General features: G+C 39.6%; 1 protein-coding gene across 1 annotated transcript in view; it reads right to left on the bottom strand.

Annotated features, from left to right (window-relative positions):
• The window catches only part of Dars1 (aspartyl-tRNA synthetase 1), a 57,993-nt gene that overhangs the window by 28,904 nt on the left and 5,160 nt on the right, over positions 1 to 23,929 (bottom strand). The window contains exon 4 of the mRNA XM_036202693.1: positions 16,033 to 16,135. Within this exon, the coding sequence (XP_036058586.1) occupies positions 16,033 to 16,135 (103 nt within the window). The remainder of the gene's footprint in view (positions 1 to 16,032; positions 16,136 to 23,929) is intronic.

Raw genomic sequence — 23,929 nt, 5'->3', positions numbered from 1 at the left:
TTTACATATAGCCAAGAAAAGGTATAATTTGAAATGATGATTCCCAAACAAAATAACTAGGTTTGTTTGATTTTTGTTTTGCATTTCTTCTATGATGCAATGTGACAATGTATTTGGTGAAAATGACTAAGATTCATGTAAAAGTTGCCTTCATTCTGATACAGAATTGCATCTTCAGTAGTTGTGGTGTTATTAGATACCCTAGAAACCGCACAGTGCTCACCACAGTGAGCTACAAAGCCATCTGCTCAGTGATGAAGGCCTAGACTGTACTACTTAGGATTCTGTCACCAACTACCTTTTTAAAAATAATTAATAGTTACATATAGCCCTGCGCTCTTGAGTATCCTGTACCACAGCCATCACTGAATATCTAGCTAAAGAAAAATCACAATTTGTGCCTCATCTGTATGCATGGGTCAACCTGCTGCCTGAACAGATAGATGATTAAGGGCTTGTTTCCCAGGTCTCCAGGAAGAACGTTTTCTCCTCACTGATGAATACAGTACAGTGATAACCAACCCTACCCAACCATAGCTCCTCTTTTCCTACGGACCCTAAGCTCATGGTGCTTTGGTTTACTCCCTGTCTCCCATGTAGAGGCCTTGACAGTCCTCTGGACCTTCTGTTAGCAGACAGCCTTCTTCAAAGCCAAAGTTAAATATCACCTTTCTCCCAAACATAGTATTTGTATTGACTATTTGGGAATTTCACATCAGGCACTCTGATCACACTTCCTGGTCCACCCCCACTTTTTTTTTTTTTGAGATAGGGTTTCATCAGTAGACCTGGATGGCCTAAAACTTACTATGTAGCCCCCACTGGCCTTGAACTCAAAGACCTCCCTACTTCTGCATCTTGAGTGCTAGGATTACGGGTATGTAACACCATGCCTATTAACACTGCTTAACAAAAATCACACTGACTTACTTTGTCTGCCTACGTTTGTGTGTGTGTGTGTGTGTGTGTGTGTGTGTGTGTATGCCCGCGCACGCGGAAACCTGTCGGAAGCCTGAATGTGTGTTTGTTGACATGGACACAGCCATGGGAAGGAGCCCAAAGCCTCATCCTCATGAGAAAATAGCAAGGCCTTCTTCTGATCCGTAGAAAAGGTTCACCACAGCTTACTCCCCCTAGATAGTTACTGCGTGAAGACTTCTCCCCACAGAGACTTCTACTAGCAGTAGCTACACCTGTCTCCTCGGTTCAGCTATATGCCCTAAACCCTGCTTTCTTGATTCAACTGTATGCAATCACCTGCCTCTGTTTACCTCTATAAACATGTTGAACTATCAGGGTGCTGATGTTTCTCCCCCAGGAGAGTCTAGTTCCTGTGCTTGTCTTTCCTTCACCCTCTCACTTCCTTAGTCACGCCAAGTCCCTGGAGTCATAGCAAGAACTCAGCATATACCACAGCATGAGTGTGGAAGTTGGTGACAACTTGGGGAATCAGTTTCCATTTGAACACATGGGTCCAAAGGATAAAACTGGTTGTCAGGCTTGGCAGCAAGTACCTTTCCCGGCCAGATCACCTCGCTGGCCCAATTTCTTCCTTTTGTATTTATTTTTAAAGATTCATCTGTGTGTATGAGTGTTTTACCTGTATGTATGCATGTATGTGTACCATGTGCATGTCTGATGCCTGAGGATACCAGAAAAGGCGTCAGATCTCCTGGAACTGGAGTTACAGATAGTTGTAAATGCCATGTGTGTTGCAGGAACTGAACCCAGGTCCTCTTAACAACTGAGAAATATCATCATCCCCTCAAGATCTCTACTCTTGACAAGTGAGGTTCACACTTGTTTCCTTCCAGAAAGACAGTGGAATGTGGGCAGAGATTCTCTGCTTAGTACTGGCTGGAAATTTAATGAAAACACACAAACATTTTGTCTTCTTTCTTCCTTATTAGTACCAGATGTTCTTTAAATTTTGGATAATCCATTTCTACTATCTTTATATATCTAAATTTAGGCCTTTACCTACTCCTATTTGCAGAAATGAATGAATTAACAACAAAAAAAAAACCCTTCAAAAACAACAACAAATGCAATATAACAAAGGACTAGCTCTAAACCCTGTGAGCAGAACCTGTAAAAAGCTTAGATTTTTCTGTGTAGTTGTGTGTGTGCATGTACACTTACGTCAACACAGTAAGTATAACAGTAGTTATACTGCCAATACAATTTTGGGGGAGGGGAGGTTGAGGCAGGTTCACAAAGCCGGGGCTGGTTTTTAATTCATTATGTAGCCTGGGCTTGCCTTAAACTCCTTATCCTTCCACTGTAGCAGGAATCTTAAAAGTTCTTATTAATAAAATCAAACCTGAGGCCGTTATTGGGGTGAATGCTGGAAGATTAGAGAAGCACAATAAGCCACAGCTACCTCACCTTGCCAGTTCCTCAGTTGATCCTGTTTCCTCAGACTGGAAGCCTCAGAGTCCTTATCCAGAATGAATCTCAGCTGAACTGCTACTCAAAAGCCTAAAAGCTTAACCAGCCAAATGCTTCTAGTTCCTGGTTTTCACATCTTATATACCTTTCTGCTTTCTGACATCACTTCCTGGGATTAAAGGCTCACTTTCTGGGATTAAAGGCATGTGTCATCATGCCTGGCTGTTTCCAATGTGGCCTTGAACTCACAGAGATCCAGAGGGATTTCTGCCTCTGGAATGCTAGGATTAAAGGTGTGAGTGCCACCATTTTTTAGCCTCTGTATCTAGTGGCTGTTCTCTTCTCTGACCCCAGATAAGTTTATTAGGGTGCACAATATTTTGGGGAACACAATACCACCACACTTCCACCTCCATCTGAGATTACAGAGGTATGCCACTATACCCAACTCCAGTCAAACTATGTTTTTTTTTTTTTTTTTTTTTTTTTTACTGACTTACATGTAAAGACAGTGTACATGACAGTCTGCCACCAGAAAGACACTGGACTAGGAAGCTTTCAATTCCACGTTTGAAAACAAACATGTCTCTAAAAAGAGTTTTATCTACCAGATAACTAGAAAGCTTGAATTTTACATAGGATGCGCAGTGAAAAATAATCCCTGATAGAAAGCAGAGGAACTCCCAGGAGCTGTTTAGTACAGGAGAAATGGATGAAGTAAATGAAACAGATCTCCTCAAGAGCTAAGTCAGCTGTTTTTATTCTTAATGGCGAAACACTGTCATTGTATTGTTTTCCATGCCTCTTTCATTATTCAACCACTCTTTTGACTCCAAATAATTAGTCACTCAGCAAATAAGGTAAGTTAGTACAATCCTGACATCGAGATATTCTTAAGGAATAGGCAAAACAGATTTCATGCCCTTTATTAGGAACTACCAACCACCAATTTAAAACTTTAGTTATGACCAACAGTTTCCATAGATTAAAACTGCAGAAAGGTGCCAGGTGGTGGTGGCTTACGCCGCTAATTCCAGTGCTTGGGAGGCAGAGCCAGGAGGATCTCTGTAAGTTCGAGGCCAGCCTGGTTTACAGAACGAGATCCGGGAAAACACCAAAAAAACAAACAAAAACCAAACCAAAACAAAAAACAACAACAAAAAAGGATCATTCTTTATAGCTTATAAAAGCTTTCTATAATGATTTTGGTTTTGTTTTGGACTGTTGTCTCTCCAGCCCTTCCCCGACTAGTTTTTTAGGCAGAATTAAGCAATGTAATTTGGTGAAAATTTTCCTGGTGATAATGAACTCAACCTTGTACGCATAATAAACTTAAGCCGTGACTACATTGAAACTCTGACTATGCTGGGATTAAAGGTGTTACCCCCCACCCCACTTCCCTCTCAAGATTTTGCTTTACTACTCATGCTAGGGAAGTGTTCTACTTATTACTGAGCTATATTCCTGGACTTTAAGCTATTTCTTAAATAAAAAATTTAAAACAGTTAAGAAAACTTGTTGCTCTTGCAGAGGAGCCACGTTCACCTGGTGGCTCATAGTTCAAGGGACTTACCACTCTCTCTGTCCCCCATAATTATCTGGCACACAGGCTGTGCACTTACAAGCATGCAAGCAAAACACTCATACAAATAAAATAAATTTTTAAATGGAATGTTTTATAAATTTTATGCCACCATTCCATGGTACTTGGTTGAATTTATCTATATTTTAAATGCTGAAGAAGCTTAACACACTTTTATTTTGTAGCTCCTAAAAGTAATCTTAGGATGCAAATCTCTAAAGCATTGCTCCCATTATCACTCAGCCACTTCCTTTTCCGTCCCAGTTGTGTGTGAAGTGCTTTAGACATGCATACAGCATTCCATTTAAACTTTCCAAGTACTGAGACAGTAGGCATTATCATCTAAAAATGAAAAAACAAAACAGACTCTAAGAGAATTAAATACCATGCAGCTAGCCACAAATAAACCAAAGATTCCTTGTTACTGACTAAAAAATTAGCACTAAATGTAAGTATCTGAGTGCATCTTCGGCACATTTGCAAACAATACACTTCCTTTTTTTTTTTCTTTTTTTTTGAGACAGGGTTTCTCTGTATAACAGCCCTGGCTATCGACAAACTCACAGAGATCCACCTGCCTCTGCTTCCCAAGTGTTGGGATTAAAGGTGTGCACCACCATGGCCCTGAAACTTTCATTTGTAAGACCTTATGGGCTGTAATATTTCTCTAAACCTTATGTGGCAGATACTCAAGTAATGGCCCACCTAAGAGTTTTCCAATGTCCAAGAATCATTACCTTCTTCAATAGCACTGATACAGTTTGTATGAATCTTTTTTTTTGAAGGGGGGGGGGGGCTGAGGACAGAACCCAGGGCCTTGCAAGCGCTCTACCACTGAGCTAAATCCCCAACCCTTTGTATGAAATGGTGAGTCACTAGCTGGGAGTTTCCAACACCAGATTTTAGACTTAATTTTGTGTGTGCATGTGCTTACCACAGTGCTCATGAGGTCAGAGAATAAGAGTCTCTGTTCTTGCCTTCTAATTTATCTGTGATTCAAATTCATGTCCTCAAGCTTGTATGTACTGTTTTATTCACTAGGAAGCCTTCTTAGCCCTAGACTTTATTAAAACAAATTATTTATGTATTTATTGCTGTGTACATGGGTGTTTTTGGCTGCATATCATGTGTGTGCTCAGTGCTCATGAAGACCAGAAGAGGGTGTCAGATCCCTACAACTGGAGTCACAAATGGTGTTGGAAATCAAACCCAGTTCTTGGCAAAAAATATCCAGTTCCCTAAATTGCTGAGCCATCTATCCAGGCCCTCTAGACTTTTGGGTTTTTTGAGACAGGGTTACTCTGTGTTGCTCTAACTGTCCTCGAATTCACAGAGATCTTCCTGCCTCTGCCTTCCAAGTCTTGGGATTAAAGGCATGAGCCATCACCGCTCGGCTAGACTTAATTTTTAAAGCACATCATTATCCAAAATTTCAATGCTGAACTGAACAAGCCACATACAGTCACTTCTTCCCTAGCAGATAAACTTGCTCTAACCAAGAGTCAAAGCATGTAAGTACATCTATCTGCTCAAGGAGCAGCAATGGATAACAATGCAAAGTTGGCTTCTTTTGGGCCTCAACTTTAGATAAGCATCTACCCTTACCAGAGAACTTCTAACATGTCTTTGCACACTTTTGAAATCTCTTTCCCCTTGCTGACCCAAGCTTAGCCAAATGCCTGAACCAGAGCAGGTGCTAAGTAAGTGTTCTAAGTCAGTGAGACTTCTGAGTACTATTTTTTTTTCTACTTTCCAGCTTTAACAGTTAATGTAGTAAACAGAAATTTTATCCCCATCAACCAGTGAAATATCTATTTTAGGTGAAATACCTCAAAGGAAAGAAAATAAACAAAACTAGTATGTAGCTAGGTGACTCATTAGAGAATAAGGAATATACTTGTGACTCACCAGCTATCAATAAATCATGTAACCACAATGACTAATACAAAGAAAAATAAAGTCAAACACACACATATTTATGTACAGAATAAGTTTTGTTTTCAGAATCAAAATTGCCTGAATTTTGGGGTAAAAAGAGGGCTGTTGAACAAGCACAGAATGATAGTAACTTTTAACTTTAAAAACTACTAAAGTGGGGGTTGGGGATTTAGCTCAGTAGTAGAGCGGTCCTCAGCTGGGGGGGGGGGGAAGAGACAAAAACAAAACAAACAAACAAACAAAACACAAAAAAACCCCACTAAAGTGGAGGCCAGAAGATCTGTGGTTTTGAAGTTAGACTCATCTACATAGCAAGTTCCAAGCTAGCCAAGGCTACATGGTAGAGAGACCACTTCAAACAAAACGAACAATAAAACTACTGCCCATATTAGTTACAGTCCTTTAAAGCTGCTGCTCTAAGGTCAGCCTTAAACTTCAAAAACTTGTATTTATATTAACTGCTGTCCTCTACTAACAGTTGGTATGGAAAGGCTTCCAGAATACCTTACCAAAAAAAGAAAAAATATCTTGATTATATATATATTACTCTGTAACTTTTAAATGACACTGAATTATAAACATTTTTTCAGGACAAAAAAGGAAGCTAACTTCTTGTTCAACTCTTTAGCTAGAGTCAGGTGATAGGCTGGAGAGATGGCTCAGAGGTTAAGAGCACTGGCTGCTCTTCCAGGGGTCCTGAGTTCAAGTCTCAGCAACCACATGGTGGCTCACAACCATCTGTAATGAGATCTGGTGTCCTCTTCTGGCGTGCAGGCATACTTGTGTGCTGAACACCGTATATATAATAAATAAATAAATCTTTAAGAAAGAAAGGAAGGAAGGAAGAAAAGAAGGAAGAAAGGAAGGAAGGAAGAAAGAGGTGACAATGTAAAGTGAAGACAGAAGCACAATCTTGTACAGGAATCACATCTTCTGCTTCCAGAAAAATTTCATTTATAGAAAGACCCCCCCAAGCATTTCAAACGCACAATTGAGATTCTGGTCTTATAATCCCTATGGAGTTAGATGTGTCAACTTCCCTGTGTAATTCATGCAGTTGCTTCATTTTTCTATTCATGCAGTCACAAGAAAATTGATCTTTCCAACAGATTGATTAAAATGATCTGCTCAAGCGTCCTATGGCACTGAATCTAATTAGTGAGCCCACTTTTGGGTAAGAATATCAATAAACTGGATGAACCTAGGACACATGTTTTCCTCCACATTAAACACCAATGTTTCTTTTCAAGGAAAAAAATTCAAAAGCTCAAAATTAGCAATACAGTTTAGTCAATAAGGCAAAAGACAAGAGCCTCAGATTTAATATCTAAAGTAAATGCTAAGATCATTATCTACTTAAGATATTAAAAGTGACCTTGAATTCTGCCTTTTAAGTGATTAGGAAACCCCAGCTGGAACTATCTGATTTGGTATTTTTAATAGTGGAGTCCTAGCTTTTCTCCACCTGGTAGAAGGCCAATGGGAATAGGGGGAAATGTAGGCTTGTATAGAATTAACATATAAATACCATTCTTTCTCCCACTTTGCTGTTTAAGAGTTCACATGTTTTATTGTCCAGGGTCCTTGGCTGCAATCTTCAAAATGTAAACACCTAGAGAGCCGACAGCGTTTAGGTGCCCCTCCAGCAGTCATGTCAGCCACAAACATGCCATATGTAAAAACTGACCCACAAGAGAATGAAAACGAAGTGAGGATTAAAAGCAGCCTTTCCCTCATACACATATTTCTGCGGGTATTATTTTCTAAACCAGATTTTGGCAGCATTAGCTGGCCCACTCCCTAAGCAGCTGGCTTCCCCTAAATAATGTGCTACAAAATATTCTTTTCAATCTCATCCTGCTTCATTGGTCCTCAAATTTTTAATGTCAGCTAAAAACATAAGTAAGCTTTTCATTTTATTTAAGCACAACACCCAGAACTAGTTTAGAAGCTGGTCATGTGTTGCTTTGATCTTAATAGGAGGCCACCAGAATATTCTGCAGAACTCATTGTGTAATTATGCTTTAAAGGAAAAAAGGAAAGATCCTCAAGAATTCTGCTAAATAATGAAAGTATCTGAAGTCCCTAAGTCTTCAATCTTGACTTTTCATTGTCAGGTACAAGGACAGATGATAGCATAATCCCACACATGCACTCAGTCTCGGTGTGGGATAAGGCACTAGGAGTCTGTAGAATGGGAACTTACAGATGCTGCCAGGCAAGAGGAAGAGAAAGCAGCAGGGGATAAGGGAGTTCTGGGTGAGGGACAAGATGATGGGGAGCAGTGGGCTTATTTCCACTGAGTTCTTCTACGCCTATTCTTTTCCTTATTCCCATACAGGAGTGGTTAGAAAACTGGTAAGGCCGTTTTCAAGAAGACAGTTTTGATGTAACACTTGTTTAAGAACAATGTAATTTGTTATCTGTCTCTGCTAGACATCATCAATGAAAACGCGATGCCAGTGATCACAGTGCTAGCCCAGGTGACCTCAACCGTGAAGAACACTCAGAACACACATGCTGACATCCTGTGACCTGAGTTATTAGGATTTGATGTTCCACTTTCCCCCCAAGTCAGGCAGCTTCCACAACCCCTTCACAACAGCAGAAGCGACATTGCTTTGGAGGCTTTTTCACAAGCAAACTACAGATATTTTTCCAAAGAAAATTGCCACGCTTTCTATTTGTGTACTTACTGCCACCCAACATTTGTGAAATTGTTCAACCTACCTTTAAAAAGTAAAATTCTTGCCCTTTAAATGTGCCATTAAGTTTCTCAGTGTTAGGCTATTAACCTCACTTATCCACAAACTGTGATTTTTATTGCACAACTTCACATAGGAGAGGGATTTTTAGGGATGTGTATGTCACACAGCAGCAGAACTGACAATGTCTTAAGCACTACTTTAGAAAAATGTAATTTAAAAGGACACTCATATCTGAGGGTCTCAGGAGCACTTTCTCTATGGGGTAGATAGAACAATTTAGGAGGTTTTAGCATATAGAGCTATTTGACAAATACCTGCTAGCCAATTCAGTGAGCACTAGACACACCCGTTCCTTTAAATACTAAGCCTGTAGTCGCATTTCCCCACACAGTTGCTTCACCGGGTGATTTTGCAGCTCATTCTTCATAATGGCAGTGAGAGGAATTATAAAATATACTGCTGTGAGACAGGTTTATAAGAAGAAAAAAAAAAAAAGGCCAAAACCTCATCAAAAGTATGTGGGATTGTTAGCTCTATCTGATAACATTAAGGTTTCATGTTTATAACTATTAAATTTCTTATTACTGAAATTATTCAGAAAAAGTAATTGTCTTTGGAAACCAGAAACTCAGTTACAACTTTTTCTCTGTTTTTACAGCATGCTTTTAAATAATGGGGTGATTCCTTGGAAAAGCACTCAAGCAAACCTTTAAGTTCCTCCTTTGGAACAGTTTTCTTTCTCCTTATTGTGTGAGTCAGACTTTTCAAGGCTATGACAAATATTTGACATACACAACTTAAAGGAGGTAGGATTTATTCTGCTGTGGGTTTCAGCATTTCAGGCTATCACGCAGGGAGGTGTAGAGCAGCTCACCTCCCAGAAGCCTAGAGAAAGGAAGCCTATGCTGTGCCCCACCCACAACTTCCCACTTCTATTCAGCCAGGTTCCTAGTCCAGGAGGCTATCTCCCCCTAGCCAATCTTTTCTAGAAACACCTCACAGACTAACTAGAGATGTGCTTCACTTATTTCCTAGTCATTCTATGTCAAGGACCAACCATCACATTTACTGCATAATTTTATACATACATATGTTTTAATTGTATTTTTTTGGGAGACAGGGTCTCACTGTGTAGCTCTGGCTGGCCTACAACTTACTGTGCAAACCAGGCTGGCCTTGAACTCAAGAGATTTACCTGCCTCTGCCTACTGAGTGCTGGGATTAAAGGTGTGCGCCACCACGCCTAGCCCAATGAATTCTATTTTTAAAAGTTTCTCCTCTAATTTGACTCTCACTAACTTGGGGGCAGTGTCTAACAAGTAGACCTATGCTGTGGGGGCTCTGAGCTAACATCATAAAGAGGTATGCTGATAGAGACAATACAAGGTAAGCCCTATCCTAGAGACAGAAGCTGGGTCAAAACACTCAGTATTTCAATCTTATATTTTCTTTTCTTTTCTTTCTTCTTCTTCTTCTTTTTTTTTTTTTCGAGACAGGGTTTCTCTGTGTAGCTTTGTGTCTTTCCTTGAACTCACAGAGATTCACCTGGCTCTGCCTCCTGAGTGCTGGGATTAAAGGCGTGAAACACCACCTCCTGACCCTTATATTTTCTTTATTAAAGAGAGAAGAGATATAGACTTCAAACCAGTGCTATAACTAATCTGGAGTGTGCACCAACGTTCTTAAGAAAACTGTCTTATCGCCGGGCAGTGGTGGCGCGTGCCTTTAATCCCAGCACTTGGAGGCAGAGGCAGGCGAATCTTTGTGAGTTCGAGGCCAGCCTGGTCTCCAAAGTGAGTTCCAGGAAAGACACAAAGCTACACAGAGAAAAACCCCCGCCTCGAAAAAAAACCAAAAAAAGAAAATTGTCTTATCAAATACCCGGACAATTCCAACTCATCAGTTATCACCACGACTCTTAGTCACAAGAATGTTCATTTCTCACAAGGTAACCAAAGCTATCAATATACCTACTATTAATTGCTCTGGCTTAATTCTTTAGTATATTAGTGCCAAAGTTATACAATTATAATCTAAGTACCATGTGTTAAGACTATTGTGTAAAATTGGCTCCATCACTTGTATATAACAAAAAGCTTTATAATTTGCAATAGCTTATCTTTCCCACACATTGCTAACTATATAAAGTCCAATTTTAACACACTAAATAATAAACATGCTTTAAAAAAATTCACTTTTACAGCTTATCTGTTCAGTATGAATGCCATCTAGATCTTGATTATGTCCTACTGTTTAAGAGAAAATTAATTTCTTGTATTTGTGAGTAGGTAGAATGCCCATGGTGGTCAGAGGACAACCATAGGTATCATTCTTGAAAGATCATTTACCACTGTTTTGAGAAATGGTCTCTCATTGCCCTGGATCTTGTCTAGTACAATAGGTTGGTTGATCAGTAAGCCCCAGGGATCCTCCTGTATACACCACCATGCCTGGATTTTTCAGTGGTTTCTGAACTCAGGTATTTTTTTTTTTTTTAATTTTATTTATTTCATGTGCATTGGTGTTTTGCCTTCATGTACATCTGTGTGAAGGTGCCAGCTCCTCTAAAACTGGAGTTAAGACAGTTATGAGCTGCCATGTGGGTGCTGGAATTGAACCCAGGTCCTTAACAAGAACAGTCAATGCTTTTAACCACTGAACCATCTCTCCAGCCCCGAACTCAGGTATTCTACAAGTACTTTATCAACTGGCTGCTGTGGATATCGCTCTGTATAAATAAAATGCTGTTTGGCCAGTGGCCAGGCAGGAAGTATAGGTGGGACAAGAGAGAAGAGAATTCTGGGAAGTGGAAGGCTGGGGGAGGAGACACTGCCAGCGACTGCCATGAGAAGCAACATGTAAAGACACGGGTAAGCCACAAGCCACGTGGCAAGGTATAGATTAATAGAAATGGGTTAATTTAAGATAGAAGAAGTAGATAACAAGAAGCCTGCCACGGCCATACAGTTTGTAAGCAATATAAGTTTCTGTGTGTTTACTTGGTTGGTTCTGAGCGTCTATGGGTGAGAGAGATTTGTCCTGACTATGGGCCAGGCAGAAAAACTCTAACTACAAATGGCGCCCAACATGGGGCCAAAACCAGTATTTTTATTTAAAGCAGGTTGATTATAAATGTGATCTCTTTCTAAAGAAGAAAAGGGGATATGATATAGATGTAATAGGAAAAAAGGGTAGATTAAGAAACTTACTTCTAAAGAGCAACAACTTGTTTAAAATGTTTTACATTGGTATAGATTTTAGTCTATTGATACAAACTTAAAGTCAATTTTGTTATACTGTGTGTATATTTCTACTCTTGTTTAAGGTATTATGTTTATATAGCTCATTTAAAATTATAATGGATAATTAAAAATAGATTATTAATCATCTATAATAATCATACTTGTAGCCATGTTAGTTAAGTCTTCTAGGTATACATAGAGATATTTCAGATAGATAGGTAATCTTCAAATAATTCAAACACCTACAGAATATGGCATTTAAAATATTTTTTAAATTTAGACTTTCTGGACAGTGAGACATGTCTGCTCCTGACAACACCGATTTACTTCAGAGAGGAGGATGGGCACTGAAGACACTTCATATTCTATCTTCACCTTGGCAAAAATAGCCATTTGGGCAAGAAACTGTTCTTACCTGGACTGCTTGATCGACTGGACATGCAGGACCCATAGAAAGGTGACCACTAAACTTTGTTTGACAAAATGGACCTTCAGGTACCTGCTTCGCAGAGGAAACTTCCAGAAATTCTACAGGACACTGAGAAGTGACCGAGAGACTCTAGCCCTGTGGGCTGAAGACAAATGCCCCAACTTTACAAAGGAACATTAGGTGACTGTCCAGGCTGCCAGCTGTCTCTGTCTACCCTACAAGACTTGCAAAAGTTGCTTGCATCCTTCTCCCGGTTCTCAGGTAATATTATATCCTTCTGAGGTCTTTGATGTGGTTGAGGACTAGATAGTTATAATTTCCTCAGTTATGATAAAAGATAAGTTAGATATAAAAACCTTAGACTCACAAATATAGGATAAAATATTTTGTTTAATTTTGCCAAAAAAAATAGACTAGATATTGTAACTATAATTTTTGCTTGATAATTGTTTTGTTATATGTAATTTTATTATGTAAAAGTTAAAACCTTCCTTTAAAAAAAAAAAAAAAAAAAGAAAAAGAAAAGGGGAAGTGTTGTGGATATAGCTCTGTGTAAATAAAATTCTGATTGGCCAGTGGCCAGGCAGGAAGTATAGGAGGGACAAGAGAGAAGAGAATTCTGGGAAGTGGAAGGCTGGGGAAGGAGAGACTGCCAGCCGCCGCCATGAGAAGCAACATGTAAAGACACGGGTAAGCCACAAGCCACGTGGCAAGGTATAGATTAACAGAAATGGGTTAATTTAAGATAGAAGAAGTAGATAACAAGAAGTCTGTCGTGGCCATACAGTTTGTAAGCAATATAAGTTTCTGTGTGTTTACTTGGTTGGTTCTGAGCATCTATGGGCCTGGCGAGTGAGAGAGATTTTTCCTGACTATGGGCCAGGCAGAAAAACTTTAACTACAACTGGCCAGTCTAAGAACAATCATTCTTGACTATTGCTTCTGCATGGAAGCCTGACCTTTCTTTAATTTATAAATAAGAGGACATTGGCGGACTGCAACTGTTTGGGAGACTATTTGTAAGTACTTCTACCAGCTAGCTAAGTCTTGGCTGACAGATCAATTGGTGTTATTTGTTTAATTCCCAGGAATTCCTGAAAGATCCAAACAACCTGAGTACTTTTTTGTGGACTATGTTAGATATTACAGACACTGACTGCCCACAATCAGTAGGAGGCTCCTCAGTGATTAATAAAGATTAATGGGATTTTCAGAAGACTTTTCAACCACACTATTTTCTTTAGGAATATAACACTGAAGTTATAATAACCTAATAGAAGAAGTATGTGCTATGTAAAACCATCAGCTTATTAGTTCCCCAGAACTAAATAATATATAAAAGACAAAAATCCATAGATCTTTTTGTTTGAGGTTGATGTTTACCTAGTATTTAATTTATTTATTTACTTATTTACTTACTTATTTATTTATTTAGGTTTTCTATGTAGACACAGCTTATCAATAGGGACCAGAGTCACTTATGTAGGTGGGGACACACACTGACCTTCAGATGCTGGGTGGATAAAGTATTCACAAGCACACTCAGTCTATTAAAACAAACCTAATGACCAGAAGACCAGAGTGGGTCTCTGACAGCTACCAAAGAAGAGGTAGGGCTACCACACTTATAAGACTAAACTACTAAAATTATGAGTTATGAAATTCATGGTGCTAAAATTTTTAAAAATAAATACAGGTGTTAGTATGCAATAATAAAACTGACCTAAGTAAATCTCTAAACCAAATCCAGTTGCTGAGCACTTCACCATCTTGGGGCCAGGGAGAATCCAACACAAATTCAGATCTTACATTAGATCATTTGTTAGTTTCTTTCTAATTCTAGAATTCATGATTCCATCTATACTAACGTCTTTGAAGACATGCATCTAGAGACTGGAGAGATGGCTCAGTAGTTAAGAGCATTTGCTATTCTTGCAGAGGGCCCAGGTTTAGTTCCCAGAACCCACTCATGGCTGCTCATAACCATCTGTAATTCCAGTTTCAGAGTATTTGATGCCCTCTTCGCACCAGGCACACGTGTCGTACATACATGTATGTAAGCAAAACACTCATACACATAAACAAAAATAAAATTTTAAAAATTTAAAAAGCGCTGGGCAGTGGTGGTGCACACCTTTAATCCCAGCACTTGGGAGGCAGAGCCAGGTGGATCTCTGTGAGTTCGAGGCAGAGCGAGATCCAGGACAGGCTCTAAAACTACACAGAGAAACCCTGTCTCAACAAAACAAAACAAAAATAACAAAAAGCCTGCATCTAAAGAACAAAGATTTCAAAATAATCAAAGAAAAACACAGTATTTGTTTTAGATTTATCTTAATTTTTAAAAATACCTACATCTTTTTTTTTTTTTGATGGTCACTTTCCTTTATTCTTTCATGTTGCTCCCTCTCTCTTTGTTCTTTACAGCTACATATACTCAACAGACTCTTGATGAAATAGGAGTTACATTTCCATTTCTTTTTTTTCTTTATTAAGAAATTTTCTTTTTCTTTTTGGAGCTGAGGACCGAACCCAGGGCCTGGTGCTTGCTAGGCAAGCGTTCTACCACTGAGCTAAATCCCCAACTTCACATGCTATCCACAGACCACACTTCCTCCTACCCCCAGCCCTCTTTCTCAAGCCACCCTGCATCCCCACATCCCCCAAATCGAGGTCTCCCATGGAGAGTCAGCAGAGCCCAGCACACTGAGCCTAGGCAGGTCCAGGCCCCTTCACACTGCACCAAGGCTGTGCAAGATGTCACACCACAGGCACCGGATTCCAGAAGCCTGCCCATAGACGTGGGACAAGATCCCGATCCCCCTGCCTGGGTGCCTCCCAAAACAGTTCAAGCCAAACAACTGTCTTCTGTATCAGAAGGCCTAGTCCTGTCCCATGGGGGCTCCACAGCCACCAGTGCACAGTTCATGGGCTTCCACTAGTGAAAAACACCTACATCTATGGAATACTTTTATTACTTAAAATGTAGACCGACCGACCATCCATCCATCCATCCATTTCCCCAGGTCGTCTTTAATCATTATCACTGGAATACTAAATTAAGAAAAATAGCTAATAAAACAGCCACATCCTGAACCACAAATAAAACTTTCATTACCACCCTTCTTTCCTATCTCAATGTCCTGCTTCTTGCAAGCCAAACAACAAAACAATGTGCTTCTGTAGAGCTCTGGGCTAGACAGCAATACCTTTGCAGCTGGGGGAAAAGCTAGTTTTATCTTTTTCCTCCTTTACTCTTTGGTGTTAAAGTTAAAGTTGTAACATTATTAATCCATGTCTGCCTTCCTTCGGGGGGAAATCATCTGCAAAGTGCACTGTCTTATTTTATGTTCTTTATTACTCAGTTAGAAGACTTGTTGCTCATTATGCAAATCTCAAAGGGGAGGGGGAAGGGAGGAAGCGAAGCTTGACAAACACAACAAAATCAAGTTGCTGTGCCCTGTTGAGGATGCCAGGCTTTTTGTTGCTCTACTTGAAAGTAATGTGACTTGTCTGTGAAGAGTGCAGCTTCAGCAGTTCCAAATGAATCACAAGCCTGTGCTCCATATTTTCTCCTTTGTAAGTTTAATGTATTCAAGCAACACTGAACTGACAATTTAAATAACTACATTTTTAAACAAACGAAGCATTGATGTTAATGTATGAAAATGGTCCAAACCCCTGGGAGTCTTGGTTCCCACCATTGTTGATTCTGACAACAGGATATAATTGCTTACTTACTTGGCAGCAAATTTAACCATCTGCTTGCTCGCGTGGTCTCCCACCGCCACCAGAGCCTGGACGTTAAACTGCTGCTGCCTCAGGACTAAGAAGCACTGCTTCCCTGCAGGAGACACAAAGAATGTTGTACACTAGGAACACATTACTTCAGGTTTTACAAAGGAAAAAGCTTCTCTACTTTAAAATTAGGTCAAAATTTATATACTCATCAGGTAGATGTATGTGCTATCTATCAGCTTCCACACTTAACTGACAAGCTTTACCACCAGCTCCTGAGTAGTAAAAAAACGCATCCGACAGGTTTGAGAACACAGGTAAATCACCAATTTACAGAGAGATACATAAATCTAGAAGGTTATTTTGTAACAGTAAACAAATTACAAGTTGTTTCAGATGACTTCCCTATTCATCCAACAGCTTCTACATTCTCCTGGCAAAGACACTGAACTACCATGGCAGCTTCAATCACGCAGTCACAAAAGCGCTAATAAAGTGTTTACTAGTCAGAGTACAAGTGCTCTTTGGGGTGGTCCATCTACAGAGTTCTTCCCACCAAAGGACATTTTAAAGAGCACCCAGATTAACAGCCTAGGTCCTTTGACATTCCATTTTCCCAGTCCCTTGTCCTCTGCCAAAAGTCACACATTTTCAAACCTCCAGCCATTTTACTTCTGTCAGTAAAATGCCATTTAAAAAAAAAAAAAAATCCTATAACCAGTTTTATTTTGACATGTTGTGGGTCTCTTGCTTCCCCTTCTTTCATAGAGAGCTGCCATTTCTTATTCTTAACCTGAAAAATATTACTTACACATCCTTGCCATCCATCCCTCTTCCTCCAAAGCAGATCATTTTAAGTCTCTGATCAAATTCTAGAAAACCATTTCCTCATAAAAATGAATTAATCTTTCTAAGACCACTTTTCTCATCAGACTGTTTTATGAAACATCACAAGCCTTTTTTTTTTTTTTACTCTTTTATATTAAGAGTTAGCCTTGAAAAAAAAAAAAAGAGGGGGGGAAGATAGCTATTATTTTCAACACACAGTATCTTAAAATGTGCACCAGAGTGCAATCATGAATTTTAAAGACAGGCAGACTAGGCATAGTGGTACATGCCTTTGATCCCAGCACTGTGGAGGCAGAGGCAGGTGAATCTCTGTGAATTTGAGGCTAACATGGTCTACATAACCACAAAACAAAAATAAATAAAAAATTTTAAAATTAAAAAAGGCAGGTTGCAAGCAAAGTGTCAGAAGGGATATAATTTATTGACTCTGCAGTCACATAATTGACAGAGTTTTATCACGAAAAGACACTACTTTTTCCTCTTGTTTTACATTATGTATGACTCAGATACAAGTTAAAACTAAACAAATTCAAAGGCATTTTAAGGTACTGGATGATAAAAATTACCTGCTAAACTTGCACCTGATCAAAATGACATTATCTAAGAATACTACTACAGAACCCATAGCTGGATCTTGTCCCACTTAGAACACAATGCAGTAAGAAACGGAAGGTGGTGTGCTTATATAGCCATAAGCCAGTTCAGGTTTGAGAGGAAACAGCGCTTTAGCTGCTGTAGTAGTTCAGACAGAAGCAGCTCAGTGCCCCCTGCATTAGAGATGCCCAGCAATAGAGAGCTCTAGAGCAGCACACAGACCCTGCACAAATGGAGTTTGGAGGGCGCACCGAGGGTCAGCACGAAGGAGTAACACTCCACCCAATGGTTTGGTAGAATAAAGACTTCCAAACCTGTCTTTTTCCTGTTTGGTTGGACAGAATTTCTGAGATAGGGTTTCTCCTTGCAGCCCTGACTGTCCTGGAACTCACTCTGTGGACCGGGGATGGGTCTGGGATTAAAGGTGGGCCACCATCACCTGGCAAGACTTTGAAATCTGAAGGGCAAGGATCATATCCTATCACTTCTACAAAGTGGTCTCGGGAAAACTATTAAACCACTGTAGGTCTGTTCTTTATCTGAAAAATGTAGACTAGCATATTTCTTGCAGGTTTAGTTTTCTTTTATAACCTGAGGATTATATATTTAAAGTCAAGGCACAGCCCCTTAATGTCAACTATTAACTTGTATTGTTATCAGCATTTCTAATACTGGCCGCTTATTTGAAGACTGCATTATTCCTATTTTGTAGGTAGATAACTTATATACAACTTGTACTAGACGCTGAGAATATGAAGATAAATATTCAGTAGATTTTTACATGAAAAATACTGATCACATTGTATACACATTGCAATTTTGTTTTTCTTAAGTATATTAAGGCCTAGAGAGATGGCTCAGCAGTTAAGTGCACTTGCTGACCCATGTTTAGTTCCCCACACCCAAATAGCAGCTTATAATTCTTTGTAATTCCAGTTCCAGGGATTCGACAATCTTTCTGCTGACCTATACCCATGTGGTGTACGTACATACATGCAAAAATTCATACACATAAAATAACTTTCTTAATTATATAACAAAGAAGTATGGCCAGGCAGTGGTGGCGCATGCCTTTAATCCCAGCACTCAGGAGGCAGTGGCAGGCAGATCTCCGTGAGTTCGAGGCCAGCCTGGTCTACAGAATGAGTTCTAGGACAGCCAGGGCTGTTACACAGAGAAACCCTGTCATGAAAACAAAACAAAACAAAACAAACAAACAAACAACAACAAAAGAAGTATGGTAAGATTGATTGTATTGGGGGGGAGGAACTCACCAAAACGTGGCTAGTAACAACTGATGAAATTATAGGGAATTCTGCTCTTCCTATTTTTCTATATTCAAAACTTCCTATAGGCTGGGCATGGTGGTACAACACCTTTAATCTCTACACCCTGCCTGTGAGGTTAATGCCAACTTTATCGACATGATTTTCAGGCCAGCCAGGAATACATAGAGAAACTTTCAGAAACAAAACAAAACCAACATCACAGCAACAACACACATACATACACACACAAAACCCCTTTCAATAATAAAATCTTTCTTAATTACAAAAAAATTTAAAAATATGTATTTGGTGAATGTACACTTGTGGGCCTGTGTGCTTGCCTACATAGACACATGTGAGGCCAGAGGTTCATGCCAGATGTCTTTCCTCAATAGCCACCCTCCACATACATACGTGTATTACTCTCTATGTGGGCATGCACATGTGTGCTCATGCTTGCGAACACACACACACACACACACACACACGCCATGCTATGCACACGGAAGTCCTGAGGACAACCTCTAAGAGCTGGCTCTCTACTTTTATCATGTGGAGTCCCGGATATAACTCAGTCGTCAGCTTGGTGGCAAGCACCCTCACCCACTAAGCCATCTTGCTCCACTTTATTTTTGCGACAGTCTGAACCTGGAGCCTGCCATTTTGAATACACTGGCTGTCCAGCAAGCTGGACAGAATCCACCAGTCTTCGCCTCCCTCACCTCAGTGACAGGTTATAGATGCATGCCAGTGTCTGGCTTTTAAGGGCAGTTCTATGGAGCCCAACTCAGGACCTTATATGCTTAGACAGCAGGCACTTTATCCACTGAGTAGTCTCTCTAGGCCAGAGAAACAACAACAATTTTTTTAAAAAAATATTACACAATCATAGACAAGTCACAGAAGGAAAGTCAGGGCTAAAAAGAAAATTGAACACATTTAAGATGCCACTCTCAGGGGGCTGGGGGTCAGATTCAACACACTGAGTAAGGAGAAAATGGGAAAAGTCTAGGAGTCTGTAACACAGAAGGAAACAAACATCCCAAGATCCGACACATTTGCTATTGAAAAGAAATCACCAAGGACACAGTATATTAAAAAAAAAAAAAATCCTTAATTTATTAGACTTAATCCTAAAAAGTAAATCTCTTCTACTATCAAAAGAAGAAAGAGAGAGGGACTGGAGAGATGGCTTAGAGGTTAAGAACACCAGCTGCTTTTCCAGGTCTTGTTGTGTTCAAGTCCCAGCAACCACATGGTGGCTCACAACCATCTATAACGAGATCTGGCGCCCTCTTCTGGCATGTAGGCACACACACCGGCAGAAGGTTGCATAATAAATAAATCTTTAAAAAAAAAAAAAAAAGAAAGAGGCTGACAGTGGTGGCGCACGCCTTTAATCCCAGCACTTGGGAGGCAGAGGCAGGTGGATCTCTGTGAGTTCGAGGCCAGCCGGGGCTACAGAGTGAGATCCAGGACAGGTACCAAAACTACACAGAAACCCTATCTCGGAAAAACAAAACAAAACAACAACAAAAAACAACCCCCCCCCCAAAAAAAAAGAAAGAAAGAAAGAGGCCACAGATCTAGAAGGAGGTATAAGCTATCATGTGGAGCTCAAGAACTAAGAATGAGGCCACAGAGACTCTAAACGGCCACAGAGACACTAAACGGAATCCAGGAAAGGGAGAAAAATCGAAAAAGTTGGGGTAACACCAATAATCCCACAGTCACACAGTTAAGGTTGAGGCCACCCTGGGCTACATGAGACTGTATCTCCAAACCCAAACAACAACAAAAAAAACCAAACACAAAAAACCAAACCAAAACAACAACAAGAAATCGGGGCAAAGAATCTCACTGGTACAGCATTCTCCAAGAAGAAACCAGTAAACAATGGGACTGAGTACTAAATTATACAAGAAAGGAAGAACTACCTTTTAAAATGATAGAACAGGGGCTGGAGAGATGGCTCAGCAGTTATGGGCACTGGCTGCTTTTCCAAAGTATATAAGAAGTTTGAGCCCCACCATCCATATGGCAGCTCAAAATCATATATAACTCCAGTTCCAGGGGACCTGAACAACACTTAATGGGGTTAATATATAAAGTTCTTAAAGATTTATGAGATAAGAACACTGATCCTGCCCCCCACCAGAAAATCAGGCAATAATTCAAAACAGGTAATGTGAAAGAAAAAGAAAATAAATATAAGGAACAAGATATTATGAGAGTTACAGAGGTTGAAGCCAATGATGGCAATACATTATTTACTTCTCAAATGAGCAAATTAAAAAAAAGAATACTTGATGCTCAGTAGAGTTAAGTACAAAGAATCGCACTATAACTGGCTGAAAGTAAACTTGACCAATACTAATGAAGAGTGGTCTGGCAATGGGGATGATGAAATTCTGTTTTAGTTAAAATTCTTAAATTAAAAAAAAGAACAAAAACTGTAGCTATCAAACATATCCTGTACTTAACTATCTATCTATCTATCTATCTATCTATCTATCTATCTATCTATCTATCTATCTATCTATCTATCTATCTTTTTTGGTGAGACAGGGTCTCACTATGTAGCCCTGGCTGGCCTTGAATTCACAGAGATTGGCCTGCCTCTGCCTCCTAAGTGCTGTGACTAAAGGCATTCTCCACCACACCTGGTTCAATGAATACATTTTTTAGGGTATGCTAAGGAAATTAAATATGGAAAAAGTCATAATGACAAAGACATTCATAACATTACTAGAAAGCTGATACTACTCCATAATTTTGTAGGTTTCATTAATACAACAGGTCTACATGCAACTCCAGTGCTAGAGTCTCCAAGTTTTCTCAGTTAGTGTTTCTAAATACTACAGTTTTAAAAATAGTCTGCTTAGAAGAATTCTGAAAACCTACAACAGAAAGTCTGTACTGGTGTCTTGGCACAGAACGGTCCACTCAAACCACCCCCACCAGAATTATGAGACCAAGTTCTTGCCATGTGCTAACAAACACAACTGTTCTTTGGCTCTGGTGGTGACACTGAGGGCCATGATTTGCTAAGTTCAGCATTCTGTAAGGCACTGCCATACACACAGCAAGAAAGCCAGGAATAGCACATACTATCCTTCTGCATAAAGTTAAAAAAACAACAGTAGTTGGTTTTGTGTGTGTGTATGTATGTGTGTGTGTGTGTATACACACATGCCTAGGTTTGAGCCCCAGTACCACAAACAAAATACAATAAATCACTCAGTGAATACTTACGTGCACAGACATAGCAAGATAAAAGAGTAGGTTATAAAACTGAGTATTATAAGACTGTTGGCCGGGTGGTGGTGGCACACGCCTTTAATCCCAGCACTCGGGAGGCAGAGCCAGGCGGATCTCTGTGAGCTTGAGGCCAGCCTGGGCTACCAAGTGAGTTCTAGGAAAGGTGCAAAAAGCCACACAGGGAAACCCTGCCTCGGAAAAAAAAGAAAAAAACCAAAAAACAAAAAAAGACTGTTGACTCAAACATACCTTTCATACTCAGGCTCATGAAAATCAGGTTGAAATATTATGGCTGATATTCTACTTATTTCTCACTTAATTCTATATTAGTTGAGTATGTTAAATAAGCTACTATTTTTATAATGAAAAGAACAAATTAAGAATATTATAGACAGAAGGTGTGGTAGCTTCTAGCCCAGCTGAGTGGTGTGAGAGCCTACTCCAAGGAACAGTGATAGAGAGGAGCACCTGATGTCTTCTTTTGGTTTGTTAGGGGTGAATAGAAACTTGCACAAGTACATACATAGAAAATAAATCTTAAAAATATTGTAAATGATATAAAACTAAACACTGTTATATAGTATAAAAGAAAAAAATCAGGTTTATCACCAGGCAGTGGTGGCACACGCCTGTAATCCCAGCACTCAGGAGGCAGAGGCAGACGGATCTCTGTGAGTTCAAGGCTAGCCTGGTCTACAAAGCAAGTTCCAGGAAAGCTACACAGAGAAACCCTGTCTCAAAAAACCAAAAACCAAAACAAAACAAAAATCAAACAAAAAAAAAACAAAACAAAAAACCAAAAATCAGGTTTATCAATACTTTTTTTTTTTTTTTTTGAGACAGCCTACATATCCAGGCTAGCCTCAAACTGGAATCTCTATTTTACCGGTATTACAGATGAGCACCACCATTCTCAGCTTTACTGATGTGTTTAAAAGCTGAATAGAGAAACTAGAGAGACTGCTCAGTGGTTAAGAAATGTGTCGTGAGTGAGTTCGAGGCCAGCCTGGTCTACAGAGTGAGTTTCAGGAAAGGTGCAAAGCTACACAGAGAAACCCTGTCTCTAAAAAAACCAAAGGGGAGGGAGGCAGGAAAAAAAAAAAAGAATGTGTTGTGAGAGAACCGGAGTCCCATTCCCAGCATCCATATCTGGCAACTCACAACTATGTGTAACTCAGTACTAGGGATCTATTGCCTCTGGTCTCTAAGGGCACCTGCTCCCACAAACCGTAATTAAAAATAAAAGAAACCTCCACAAAACAACAACAAAAATCCCAAACAGACACCAAAACAAAATTAAGAGACACGGAAGAGATTTTTAAAGTGGGGGAGCAGACTAGGTCTGAAGTCTTGGTGTAGGCTTACATGGGCATGCATTCATTCTATCTTTCCATTAGCAAAATAAAGTGTGGGGCTGGACAGATGGCTCAGCAGCTAAGAGCATTTGTTCTTTCAGAAGAATAGAGCTCAGTTTCCAGCACTCATGTCAGACAGTTTAATAAAGTAATCTGAAAAGAGAAAAGAGCCAGGTACAGGGGTGCACTGAAGGCCAGCGGACCTAAATAAGAACTCCAGGCAGCCAGGACTACATGGAAAGACCCTGACTACAAAGAAACAAACAAAACAAAAAACAAACCAAAAAATAAAAAACAAAGTGCTTGAGGTAGACACAATGGCTCACACTTGTAATTGGTACCCATGTGCACATAACACACAAATACACACAATAAAATAATCTTTAAGAATTTAATAAAAAAGAGAAAAACAAACAAAAAACAAACAGTAGGTTCTCAGTCTAATGAGAAAAAGACAGTAAATTACAATGTGATTGTCTATTGGTAGAATAAATGTCCCAAACTTTCACCAAGACAAATCAACATTACTCAGAAATTTAAAACTATCAGTACACTTCTCAAAGTCCAACATCA

This window comes from Onychomys torridus, chromosome 11 (assembly GCF_903995425.1).
Source record: "Onychomys torridus chromosome 11, mOncTor1.1, whole genome shotgun sequence".
Lineage (NCBI taxonomy): Eukaryota > Metazoa > Chordata > Mammalia > Rodentia > Cricetidae > Onychomys > Onychomys torridus.
The sequence above is the reverse complement of the archived record's forward strand: the minus strand, read 5'-3'. Positions and strand labels throughout refer to the sequence as shown.